This window comes from Haliotis rufescens, unplaced genomic scaffold (genome assembly GCF_023055435.1).
Source record: "Haliotis rufescens isolate VD_foot unplaced genomic scaffold, xgHalRufe1.0.p SCAF_7, whole genome shotgun sequence".
Classification (NCBI taxonomy): Eukaryota; Metazoa; Mollusca; class Gastropoda; order Lepetellida; family Haliotidae; genus Haliotis; species Haliotis rufescens.
The window spans coordinates 39,917,661-39,930,620 of NW_025964361.1; the positions used below are offsets into that span (position 1 = coordinate 39,917,661).

Sequence of the window (12,960 nt, forward strand, 5' to 3'; positions counted from 1 at the left end):
GGTGCGGTGAGTTCATATGAGTACCACAGGTAAAGCTGCCGATTGGCTCGACTTGATGCCTGGCTGTTGAATATATAGGACTTACGGCGAAAATACTGTTTGCGGGTACTATCTAACGAACCAGTCGAATTTGTGGGATTCATTTAACGCGGCTTTGCCAGGGACCTTGTGAATTTTAGACTGCCGCTATCATTGTCGCGATTGTTCGACTTCAAAATTGTGTGCGATCCTGGTAAAATCGCGTTGAACAGGGTGTAATAAAAGTTAACCTTGGGTGACCAGTGTTAGCACATGTTGATTTACATCATACTTCATTTGACCAAAGTTACCCATACATGGGGTGAGGTAGTCTGTTCAGCAGCCTCCGAGTGACGTCATCGTTAAAATTAACTAGTTTCATTTATTGATTCAGTCAGGAATAAAAACATTTTAATGAATATATTGATAGACTAAGTATATTATGTATTCTGATATGTGTCATGAAATTTTAAATTTCGATTGTTGATATAAATACAATTTACTTATTCCAGCTATATGACGGCGGTCTGTTAATAATCGAGTCTGGACCAGACAATCCAGTGATTGACATCATGAGCATCGATTCACGAAATTGGGATCGATGACATGCATCAACCAAGTCAGCGAACCTGACCACCCGATCTCGTCAGTCGCTCTTACGACAAGCATAGTCGCCTTTTACAAGCATGGGTTGCAGAAGATCTATTCTACCCGGATCGTCAAGCATTGAATCACTTGTAAACCCTTCTCGTAGTTGTACATATGGCAATAAAATCACTGTTATATTTCTCTCCTGTCAGTCATTTTGTATTATGTCTAAGGTTGCATTTCATGCAGTATATTTCAGGTAGAGCTTTAAGTTAAGTGATTCACACTGGTTAACTCAGGTTGAGACTAGTCAACCCTACTTGTCAGACATGTTGTAACTTCGGTTATATCTGTCTGTAATCAAACGCTCGTTGTGCTAAATTAGTGATGGGCGGGATGGATAAAGTGACCTCACTTCAGAAACGAAGCTACGACGGCGGAAGCGTCCAGTGTATTAATCGACATGACATGGAGACATACTGGATAATTGACGATGTTCATTGACATGACGTCACATAACAGAAATATATATATTCCAATTGTAAACGTGGACGTCCATCACTAGACCCGGGTTCGAATCCCAATTTGATGTATGTAGACTTAAATTCGTAGTGCCTGTTTGAGGCTGTGGTAAACAAATCGGTGCATATGTAACTACACGAAGGATGTTGGCAGGAGTGGGAGATACCGTTCCCATGCCACGTGTAACATGACGCCCCAGATAAGGTCCAGACAAGCCACCGGCAACTATATCCCGCTTCTCAAGCCATTATCGGAAACAAAGCATCAGTGTGAACGGAGGACATATTTGCAGTCTGCAAGTCAGTCTTTCCGACACCTACATAACACAATCTAGAACCCTAGATCTGCCAAACCTCAGTGTGAAGGGCATATCCTTGTGCTGAAACCATGATATAAATTATAGAGCCCATTTACTAGGTTAACGGAGAGCTGGGGTAAAAGTAGACAAACATTTAGTCTACGCAATCTTATATTACATAATAGCCTTCTTGACTCTAAAATAATTTAAAAAATTCCTATGCTGATTTCATAGACTGTGGAATAGAGCTAGCTAGAGCATGCTAGACTTGCTTTTGTATGCGTTTCTAGATTATTTTGTTTTCATAAAATAAATATATTCCACAGTCATGGTGCAGGCCTAGGGTAAAAGCGGTTTAAGTGGTCAAAGCGTTCGCTCGTCACGCCGAAGGCCCGGGTTCGATTCCCCACTTGGGTACAATGTGTGAAGCCCATTTCTGGTGTCCCCCGACGTGATATTGCTGGAATATTGCTAAAAGCGGTGTAAAACCAAACTCACTCACTACTAAGGTAACGAGTTATTTTGTGAAGTTCGGCATGAAGGTTGTTCGTCCATCAGATGATACGGCATCCTCTATTTTCAAGTGTAGTCCATCTCCTTGTCCTGCGTCATGACTGAATATTTATATACTTTTATATAGCTTTAACCAAAAGACTAAGAAAGTAAGATCAAACAAAACCGAGTCTAGTTTCCTTGATGCACCACCATGTCGACTTCCCAGAGGGAACAACAGAAATAGCTGTCGGTATTTTATGGCTGTTTTATCTTACAAAAACAGCAGAGGAGGAAAGGTTCTTTCGAAACAAATAAATTGCAATTATTTCAAAGAAACGTTTTCATAGGCTAAGTGTTGCTCCATATAAATTATATCCATTCTACATGGTATAAAAATAAATAATAACAGAATAAAAATATATTACCATCCATATTCGAAGTGGATATGAATTAAACTTGATGACTTGGCTGCTAAAGCTGAGAAGTGGGTAAGTGCGGGCTGCTTGAGCTGAGAAGAGGGTAAGTGCAGGCTGCTAGAGCTGAGAAGAGGATAAGTGCAGGCTGCTGGAGCTGAGAAGGGGATAAGTGCAGGCTGCTAGAGCTGAGAAGTGGGTAAGTGCAGGCTGCTTGAGCTGAGAGGGGGATAAGTGCAGGCTGCTAGAGCTGAGAGGGGGATAAGTGCAGGCTGCTAGAGCTGAGAAGGGGATAAGTGCAGGCTGCTTGAGCTGAGAGGGGGATAAGTGCAGGCTGCTAGAGCTGAGAAGGGGATAAGTGCAGGCTGCTAGAGCTGAGAAGTGGGTAAGTGCAGGCTGCTGGAGCTGAGAAAGGGATACGTGCAGGCTGCTAGAGCTGAGAAGGGGATAAGTGCAGGCTGCTAGAGCTGAGAAGGGAGTAAGTGCAGGCTGCTAGCGCTGAGTAGGGGATAAGTGCAGGCTGCTTGAGCTGAGAGGGGGGATAAGTGCAGGCTGCTTGAGCTGAGAAGGGGATAAGTGCAGGCTGCTTGAGCTGAGAAGTGGGTAAGTGCGGGCTGCTTGAGCTGAGAAGGGGATAAGTGCAGGCTGCTTGAGCTGAGAAGGGGATAAGTGCAGGCTGCTTGAGCTGAGAAGGGGATAAGTGCAGGCTGCTTGAGCTGAGAAGGGGATAAGTGCAGGCTGCTTGAGCTGAGAGGGGGGATAAGTGCAGGCTGCTTGAGCTGAGAAGGGGATAAGTGCAGGCTGCTTGAGCTGAGAAGGGGATAAGTGCAGGCTGCTTGAGCTGAGAAGGGGATAAGTGCAGGCTGCTTGAGCTGAGAGGGGATAAGTGCAGGCTGCTTGAGCTGAGAAGGGGATAAGTGCAGGCTGCTTGAGCTGAGAGGGGATAAGTGCAGGCTGCTAGAGCTGAGAGGGGGGATAAGTGCAGGCTGCTAGAGCTGAGAGGGGGATAAGTGCAGGCTGCTTGAGCTGAGAAGGGGATAAGTGCAGGCTGCTTGAGCTGAGAGGGGATAAGGAGTCTGAATCACACAGATACCCTGTTCTCACGGCAGCAGCTGGGAGGCCCATACCAGACCGAGACGAACGCTGCTACATGAAATTACATCACGGTCGACAAGAGAGAGAGAGGTTGGTGGTTCGTGAGAGAGAGGCCGTTCTCAATTAATTAGACACACACTACACCTTTAAAACATTTCGTTGAAATAATTGTATTTTTTCTTCTTCAAAAGAACCTCATTACAAAATTAATTCCACAGTCGCTATGTAAGTACAATATTCTTTGACGCCGCGTTAAACCCCATTTCACCCCTCCTTGCTAAATATTAACTCCTTCATAGACTCGGCAGGTGGTACAAATTTAATATTCCAAATTCCGTGAAAAATAATAATTTATAACAAAATGCCTCGAAAAGATTTTTTGTTAACATTTAAATGCAAAGACGGAAATTCCACCTTTCCGGGAACAATCCATAAACGATTTCTATTATAATAAATTTCTCGTGGCCTAACACGGATGTAGCATCACTTGAACATCTTGCTGTAACAACACGGTTTACAATAACACACGAGGAATGAATACAATGTCGAACCCTTGCTCCCATGATCATGTAACCGTGCTATTGCATGTGACACACGGAAAGAAGAGCACAACCAAATGTGTGGCCGCAATTACTCGATCGCAATTCTGGGAAAGGGCCTTCTTTCAAGGATCTTGTTTGGTTATAAACTCAGTATTTGAGGAAGTAAGTTTGTATCACGAGCATACTTGTATTCTTTTGAATATTATACATTCTGGTCATAATAAACCTGCTGCCTAATAGACTGTTAGACGGGCTGTGAACATCTTCTGTTTTATCACAATATAGATCTTGATTATCGATCAGATCGTCCTGACTGGGCGCCACCATTTTGTGTGAAGCACACGCAAGTGATGGAATCTGATTGGTCCATAGGAGAGGCTTAAAAGAGACGTAACTGGTAATAGCCACTGGTGGCGCTACGATCGAGCCAAGTAATTCCAGCCTAGTTTGGCAAGGTGGAAACTGGACTTTTAAAGTCAGTTAACTCCCTTGACTCGGGAAGATGGGCTGTGAAGAGAGCTATGCGATAGTTAGCTAAGGCAGGGCGTATTAGATTTTCACATTTATTGAGCGATTTTTATGGGAGTATAATTATTCAAGGCCTTCTGATGTACAGAGCACAGACCACGTGCAATGAAGGCGAGGTTCGGGCTGCTTGTCATCCTCAGTTATCATTGTATCTGCTAGTTCAAATTTTATCAATATGGATATTAATGTACCGCTAAACGATTACTCGTATTACATAGAAACAATGCCTTTTTCACACATGACATCAAAGATCCAGGTTAGAATTGATCTTCAGCGACCCATATGCTTGTCGAAAGAAACCCATGCTTGTCGTAAGAGGCGACTAACGAAATTGGGTGGTCAGGTTCGCTGATTTGGTTGATGCATGTCAACGTATCCAAATTTCGTTGATAGATGCTCATGGTATCAATCACTGGATTGTCTAGTCCAAATTTAACATTTCAAACATGGTAGGAGTCATGTGGTTGCAAATTCTTTTCTTACCCCAGTCGTCATTGAACCCATGTACATAAAATCACCCAGCCACATATTACTTTTTACAAACTGTGATGGTTAAATAGACATAATCATATTTAACACTAATTCGTTCAATTTTCAATTTCATAAAAAAAAATCGGTATACTTTCTTTTGCCCCTCAGTTTATATGTAGCCTATATAGGTAAACAAATCGGCAACCTGTTTGAGTTTGTTATCACCTAGCTGTGGAATAACACCACAGATATCTATAGGCATTCTTGTGTCAGCGTACGGTGATAAGCCATTGGTGTTGGAGAGAGTGTACCAGGAACACTGCTGGACTGCCAGGCTTACCCCGTCACAATAGATAATGGCAATAAAGAAAGTATAGAGTGTGTATGTAATATGAGTCAACTTATGCTATAGCATGACATTGTTGCGTTACAGTGCCGATAAATGAAACACGTAAAAGTGAGAAATCGAATCAGATTAAGAGAGAAAGAGAAATTAATTGGATATTGATTTTACTTCTTCCGGTAATTCGGTGACTGTTCTACCTTGATAATATTATTACAGACTATACGGTCATGCAATCCAAATCATTGGAACAAGCTGGTTGACTCATCGTCATATCATCACCTGACAAGACATTCTCGGTCATATCTCTCATCCTTGATACTATTACCCTTACATAGCCGCATTCACTTCCATCCTATGTTATCAGCATGTACAGTAAACTACGGTTATAACGAACTAAAAGGGACCACTAATTTTAGTTCGCAATAACCGTAGTTCGTTATAAGCATATATTCAGCATATATACAACAAATGGCTCGTTATATATAAGTTAAAATAAGTTCGTTATATCGGTCAGTTCGTTATAAACGTGTTCTTTATAAACGTAGTTTACTGTATTCTCAAACCACATTGCCTTAAGACCTGAATCAGGTCAAAGAGCATGACTATCAGTTTATTTTTGAAAAAAATAAAATGCAGTCTGATCTATTCAAATGATAAAACACGTATTTACAAAGGAACTTAAATGAAAAACTATAGGCTTGTTGACGCAGAGGTTGATCAAAATTGTCCTTTAATCTCTTAGTGGATCCGACCTGGGTGATATACATGATTCATAGCTTGTTGGCGTGCCATTCATATATCTATCAACAAGCAGGCTGCATTCCTATATCGTACACTATATGACTCATAAACTGACATTTGGAATATTCAGGAAAAGCACTTTTAAACATAGGATATGGTTTAAATATAAGGAAACTGCATGGTCGTTATACCACTTAACTAGGAGTGAGTGAGTGAGTGAGTGAGTGCGGGCGGGTATGAATGAGTGAGTGAGGTTTAACGCCGCTTTGAACCAGTTAGACGACTGGGCCACCCGTGCCCATCCGTCCTCCCCCCTCGGTATCTTGTGACTCGTACTGACTCTGTTAATGGTGCTATCAAATAAATTCATCAAACATAATGGATACTTTTAAAACTTTCCTGTTAATGCGTCAGCTGACACGATTAAAGTAAGTGATTACCAGAAAACAACAATGCATTCTTGAAAACGATGGAAAGTAGGACAGGGATTGCAAGCGGCGATGCCTGTCTCTTCCTTAAAGGAAACACCATTACATTATTAATCATCGGATAAACAAAAAAACAACAACATTTTGAAAGCGTAAAAGGAAGTTATCCACAATAGACCTTTGTTTGAAAGCGTATTCATTACTTGTAAAGCTTGCATAGTCCTAGATAATGTTTACTCGGTTTTTTAAAGAAACATAAAAAAGTCCTTTCGTATTCATGGAATAGTAAAAGCAAAAGTCAACCGTGGTTGCGCTTTATCAATGGATGGTTGTCAGGAAAACAGACTCAATTATATTTGTTCCATCTCAGTGAACATGTCATACGTCATTTCTGTCTGTCATACAGACCTTGAAACAAATATATCAATTACAGCCCATGCAAGTCTATAATAGTTGGCAAGTCTAGATTACTACAGTTTCAAAAAATGAAGTCTCCGGGCTCCTTTTTATTATAATTTATGTTATTAAGATAATTTAAAAACTGTTTTCTGTTAAATATGTTCAATTCAGAGACTAGATGTGAGGTGAAATTGGGTTTAACGTCGCGTCCAAGATTATTGCACTTATATAGCGACGTTCAGAGACTAGACGTTAGCATAACGTTAACGTCATTTCCATCATAGGCATACTGTAAAACACAAACCCGTCGGCACTCACATCGATTATATGTTAAAGACAATTTGGGATCCTAACGCATCTTAAAAATCCTTCAACTAAGATGACAATATCAGTGAATGAAACACGAGACAGGGCATATATACAAAACGCGGGCACTTCCATATTCGAATTATGTATATAGGGAGAAAAATATATTTGAATATGTTTACTTTCTATCTTGACGGACGTCTTCAAAATGAACATAGGTCTCTTGGTCGGACCAGATATTGCATATGAGCACTGTTTTATTCTGAAAAGTTATATTTGTCTTTTTCCATTCTCAGTAACAACACCACCGCCCCCGTACTACATCTAGAACAACGGCGATGTGTTGTGGCAGTCTCTGTCATCAGGTGTTCCTCGCGAACGGGGGTGTGTATTTCACGGTACGTGTATGTTTCGCCAAGAGCCAGAAACAGCTGTGCTGGACTGGGAGGGCGTGGCATGTCTTTAGACAATCTAGGTATCGTGCTTAGACAATTGTAACGCCCATGTATGATTTTTCTACAAAAAATGTCATTCAGTAGTATATAGTCAGTTGCATGATTTTTTAGACTCTTATTATTTTACCGCTTAAACGAGTTATGATCTCCACACATAAAAATGATGTCAACCACTAGATTGTCTGGTTCAGACTCTTATTTACAGACCGCCATCATATAGCTGGAATATTGCTGCGTTAAACAACAAACAAACATACATGAATGTAACAACTATAAACAATGACAACTATCAAGAATCTAAACTTATTATTTCTATTTGATTCATTAATTAATCATGATGACATTAATCAACTTGAATTTAAGAGAGCGATATATAAACGAACCAGGTGAGCTACGATTATGTAACCTGTTCCAGTCAGGAGCGGAAAAAGATGAAGACCACCTCCTCCTCAACTGCTCTCTCTACACCACCAGAAGATCAACATTTCCAACCCATGTCTTCAAAGGCAGCTCTGAGGGCGATACTATCACTGCTTAAAACTCCCACTGAATCCACCCCTGATTGTTCAGCCCTTATAGTCCGTTCAGTACACATATTTGAAAAGCAGCTCTCTGGGTAGGTTCCGCCACTTTGGTGTTGCCTTATACTACAACATTGTGTCTCATAAATATCATCACTGTTTAATATATCTGTGATTATGTTTAATGTGTTTCATTAGTTTCTGTACCCCTAGTAGGTGTATATGTAAAATACAATATATCCGGGGTTCGATCCCAGGCCGCGTCATACCAAAAGACGTTGAAAGATGGTACTTGTTGCTACCCTGCCTGGCGCTCGGCATTAAGGGGTTAAAACAGGAACTGGTCGGCTCGGAGTCAGTATACTGTGTCTGAGTGGGGTATTCATGTTAAACTGCCGCATGATATCTCAATGGGCTAGCACTATAAATCGGCATCAGTCCGACGTTAAACCCAATTTCACCTCACCTTATCGTATCTTAGCTTAATCATCGTGTAGCAACAGCAGACATGTTCTCAGAGAAAATAATACACAGTGTTAATTTCCTTTGAACTTGAACTGTGGTTCGCAGACATTTGAGATGACTACAACAATCCTTCAAATTCCGATGAATCACATTATTGACTGTGTTAGATGTTCTGTATTTCAGCGCAAATGTCGCTTAAATAATGCATTTAGCGATCAAGGCTCTATTGCGTTGTGTCAAATGAATGACAGTGTTTTAAATCGATCAGGCTGGCAGGTGAGTAAGAGCTTTGGCCGCACCTACCGTTACCAGCAGGACAAAACAAAAATGAAGGAAATCAAGAATTGTGAACTTCAACGAACGTTGTAGAACATTGTGGAGGTTTTCTGTGGGAGAGATGAGTCATCGTTATGTTGTCTGTCACCTCGGTGCACAGACCTTGTGACGTCACACTGACTCACGTGACCTTAGGGTTTCCCCTGTCGAGGGGCGGGACTGGAAGTGCTTGTTTGCATTGTCTCAGAACATGTGTGAAACAATTGCATCCTCGCTACTGTCTTATCTAGGAACAAAGTGCGACAAGTTCGCTCTTGAACAACACAGCCAATCGATGAGGAATTCCAAAGGGGGTTTTCCGTCAGAGGAATAATAAAACAGGGATTCCCTTGCCCGCATAGCTACACGTGCATGACCCTCGATTTAAAAAGTGCGTGTTACCATGGATACGTCGCGAGATGAATGAGTTGGAGGTATTATTTATTTAAGCTTGAAACAGGTCCACAGTGGTGGGAATTAGAACGGAGTTCCTTTTGTCTCAATGTCGATGATATAGATAAGAAATACATATGGCGATAGGGTCGGGACTCGATGTGTGTGATTTATTGCAAGTGTGTCGTATTGCAGGTTGTTGTTAACCTAAACAAGAGGGTTTATTGACAAAGCCGGGAGCCTACCCGTAGTGAATGTTAAGCATTTAAATCTCGTTCAAACATCGAAGGAACCGTTCAGTTGAGGGTTGGTTGCTAGGGATCCAGGCACTATCACAGTGTGTCGTACTTGTTCATACTAATTGTATTATGAATACATGAGGTGGTGTAAAGTGTTTTGAAAAAGGATATTGTTGATTGTTGATTAATGTACAAGTTAGATAAGCTGATTGTGTTGTACACAATAGGCTCTTCTCGGTGAAACGGGAGAGCGACACCCATTCTACTACTAATGTTGAGATCACTACTACTACTACTACTACTACTACTACTACTACTACTACTACTTCTATTACTACCACCACCATCACCACCACTACTACTACTACGTCTCATATTGCTTCTCCTACTACATATACTGATGCTGCTGCTACTACTACTCCTACTACTTCAGTTGTCACTACTACTACTACTACTACTACTACTACTACTACTACTACTGCTGCTGCTGCTGCTGCTGCTGCTACTACTACTACATTTATCATTACTAGATCTACTACTTCAACGGCACACTATTGCTACTACTACCACTACTACTATTTCCACTCAACACGAGACATGAACTACCCCGGTCAAGTGCTATCGCTGTAAATGTACAACAATCAACAATATCTAATCATAAAGTGTCATGTATCGTGCTTGAACATGTCATATTTGCTCTCATACCCAGCTGACAACTGAATGAATAACGCTGTCCTACCTGCAGCCAATCTCCGGCCGAAGATATTGTCCTTCTTTCCCTTGAGTTTGAGCAGACAGTCCAGTCCACTCTGCGAGTTGACCACCTCCCTGACACACATAGCACACTCCATCCGTAGCACCATGTCGGACAAACTGACCCCCTTAAAACTCGACAGGTTCTTCAGACACTGAAACAACAACCCCAATCCGTCAAACTCTAGAAACTCCCTCATCCAGTCGCGGTCATTGGACTTAATGGCCTTTCTAAGTTTGGCCAAGTTTTGGACAGTTGGGTTCCGTATCCATAGCAGGAACTGGAGAGAATCCGAATCCAGTTTGGAACCTTCGTTGTCTTCATCATCCGAATTGGCAAGATCAAGCCCCAAAACAAAGCCATCGGATCGGGCTCTCTTCCCTCGTTGTTTCTTGCGTTTAGCTGCCGCGAATCGCGTTGACCTTTGTACAGGTGGTGAGGTTGTGTCCCCGTTCATGATGACGGGTATTCCGAATGAATAGAGTCCACAATATCCAGGAGAGAAATAACACACTATATTCACTTGGATTACAAGCAACGAGACTCCCGTCGCTCAGACCGTGAGTTGTCCATCTGTCAGCCACATGCTAGAGCGAGCAGTGTAGCGACGAGTTGCTTCCGCAGCCTCGCAGCAACTGGTCCGACTGAAGTCAGCTCTCACAAGCTATAAGGAGAAATTGTAATCAAATCCTCGCGTACAACCACCTCACTTCTCCTGTATCGTCGGCGGGCTGCACTCTCGCTGACTCCTGAAACACGTCAGACTGAATATAAATGCTCGTCCGTCTCTGATTAGCGGTAAACTGTTTCTAAACTTCTCTTGTTTACCTACTGTCTTTAACAGTTTGCCGGACAAATACTTGCACACTGTACATACTGACAGTCGGTTCGACCAGCCCACAGAGAGTATTATCCACTTTGTGGATATATTTTGTTTCTCTTCACGCTTCAGTACATAGATCGAACTGCGTCTGTCCTACATGTCATGCCTATATATATGCAGCGATAAAAAACAACTTTCAATCGATAATGTACCTACCCAAAGACGTATATACGTCTTTGACCCACCCGAAGAACGCGGGAGTTCAGGTTGTGGGAGGCTTTGTTAATGTTTTGCTTTTATGGTCTATTGGTTGCATTGACATTCATTTACCTGCCAACACTGCTTTATGCCACCAGACACCATATAATAGATTACATGGTCTCTGGGTGAAGGCAGTATAGTGTTATTTTATAAATGGCCAGCGAGATAGTCTCGTGTGTACTGTGGGTGAAGGGGGCCAGTGATCTTAGCGCTAAGGTGATCGTGACTCTCATACTTTAACATAGACTTACGATTGTCGTAGCTCTAAGATCGCCTTGTGGAACAGAAGCGCTAATGTAAGAATGCCTGTTGGTTGTCATGGGATTGTCCACACAGCCACAACCCGTCCCCACACACGTAGCCTGCCCTAGCCGACCCAAATATTCAGGCAGTATGCCCTCACCCCACCTGTATTGTCCTAACCTACCCTGCACCGAGCCCTTCTTGACAGACTTACCCCCACCTCATTTACACCCACTTCCCCACCCCCACCGACACCCATCTGTTCTAATCATGTGACTTCTAACCTTGTATGATTGACCTATAGAGACTCACCTCCTAAAGACGATCACTTGACCGGCAGCGAGTGCATGACGCCGAGCCTGATAGCGGGCGGTGTGATGTGAATGTACAGTTAGTGTCCGTACTATCTATATAAATAAATATATATATATAGCAATGTGGCGTCAGCGTCGACCTTGTAAACACTCATGTTCCCAGACATACAATCCCATACCAACATGCAAGAACAAAGGCGGAATCAGAAACCAGTTTTTAATAACTTTCACAAAGAATCCTTTGAAATCTGTGTGTCAGATACCGACACTATTTAACAAAGCAAAATATTTCCTTTTGAATAATAGGGGTGTTCAGCATTAGCTGTTATACCCTTTTATCCTTCACAGCACAGGGACAACAATTATGTCAATTTCAGACGGAATAATATTTGAATATTTCCGACCCGCCAAGCTGACATGCATGCTCGTTCTACCTGTTCAATAGATCTCTTTATCACCCAGTCATCATGGAAGAGATTTACATTCGAGTGTTGATATATTTGATATCAAAAGCCACGAGGGTGAGATTTTGATTTATTATCCAAACATCACTATTCCAACTGTTTCAGTTTGTAGACAGTAATAAGCAGTGTCTTAAGTGTAAAGAGTACTGCTAACAGCTTCAACAGCTGAGCCATTAGTAACAATGACGTCACAATGGTCTGCAAAGCATTGTAATGTAATTTCATTGCAGCGATATCTACAATGTATATTGTATAATGTAGATATCGCTTATACAATGTAGATATCGCTTGATTTCACCCAAGCGATATCTCCTGTGGGGGCCAGTTTGGGATGATAAACATATATTTCTCAAAATGTGCAATGACAATTCAAATTAAGCAGCAATATTGTTATCGTTCTTCTCTTCAAATTCCACCAATAGGAGCATATTTAAAATAATAATATATCATTCAACATCAAAACAACTTACGATAAGAGCTTGCTTAATTTCCTTAAGGGGTAACCACTGCATGCTGAATTAGG

General features: G+C 41.7%; 1 protein-coding gene across 1 annotated transcript in view; it reads right to left on the bottom strand.

Moving 5' to 3' along the window:
- Nucleotides 1–12,960, bottom strand: part of LOC124144208 (inverted formin-2-like) — a 57,546-nt gene that overhangs the window by 40,241 nt on the left and 4,345 nt on the right. The window contains exons 2-3 of the mRNA XM_046513503.2: nt 11,972–12,066; nt 10,318–11,081 (exon numbers count right to left, since the gene is read on the bottom strand). Coding sequence (XP_046369459.2) covers nt 10,318–10,789 — 472 coding nt within the window. The 5' untranslated portion in view covers nt 10,790–11,081; nt 11,972–12,066. The remainder of the gene's footprint in view (nt 1–10,317; nt 11,082–11,971; nt 12,067–12,960) is intronic.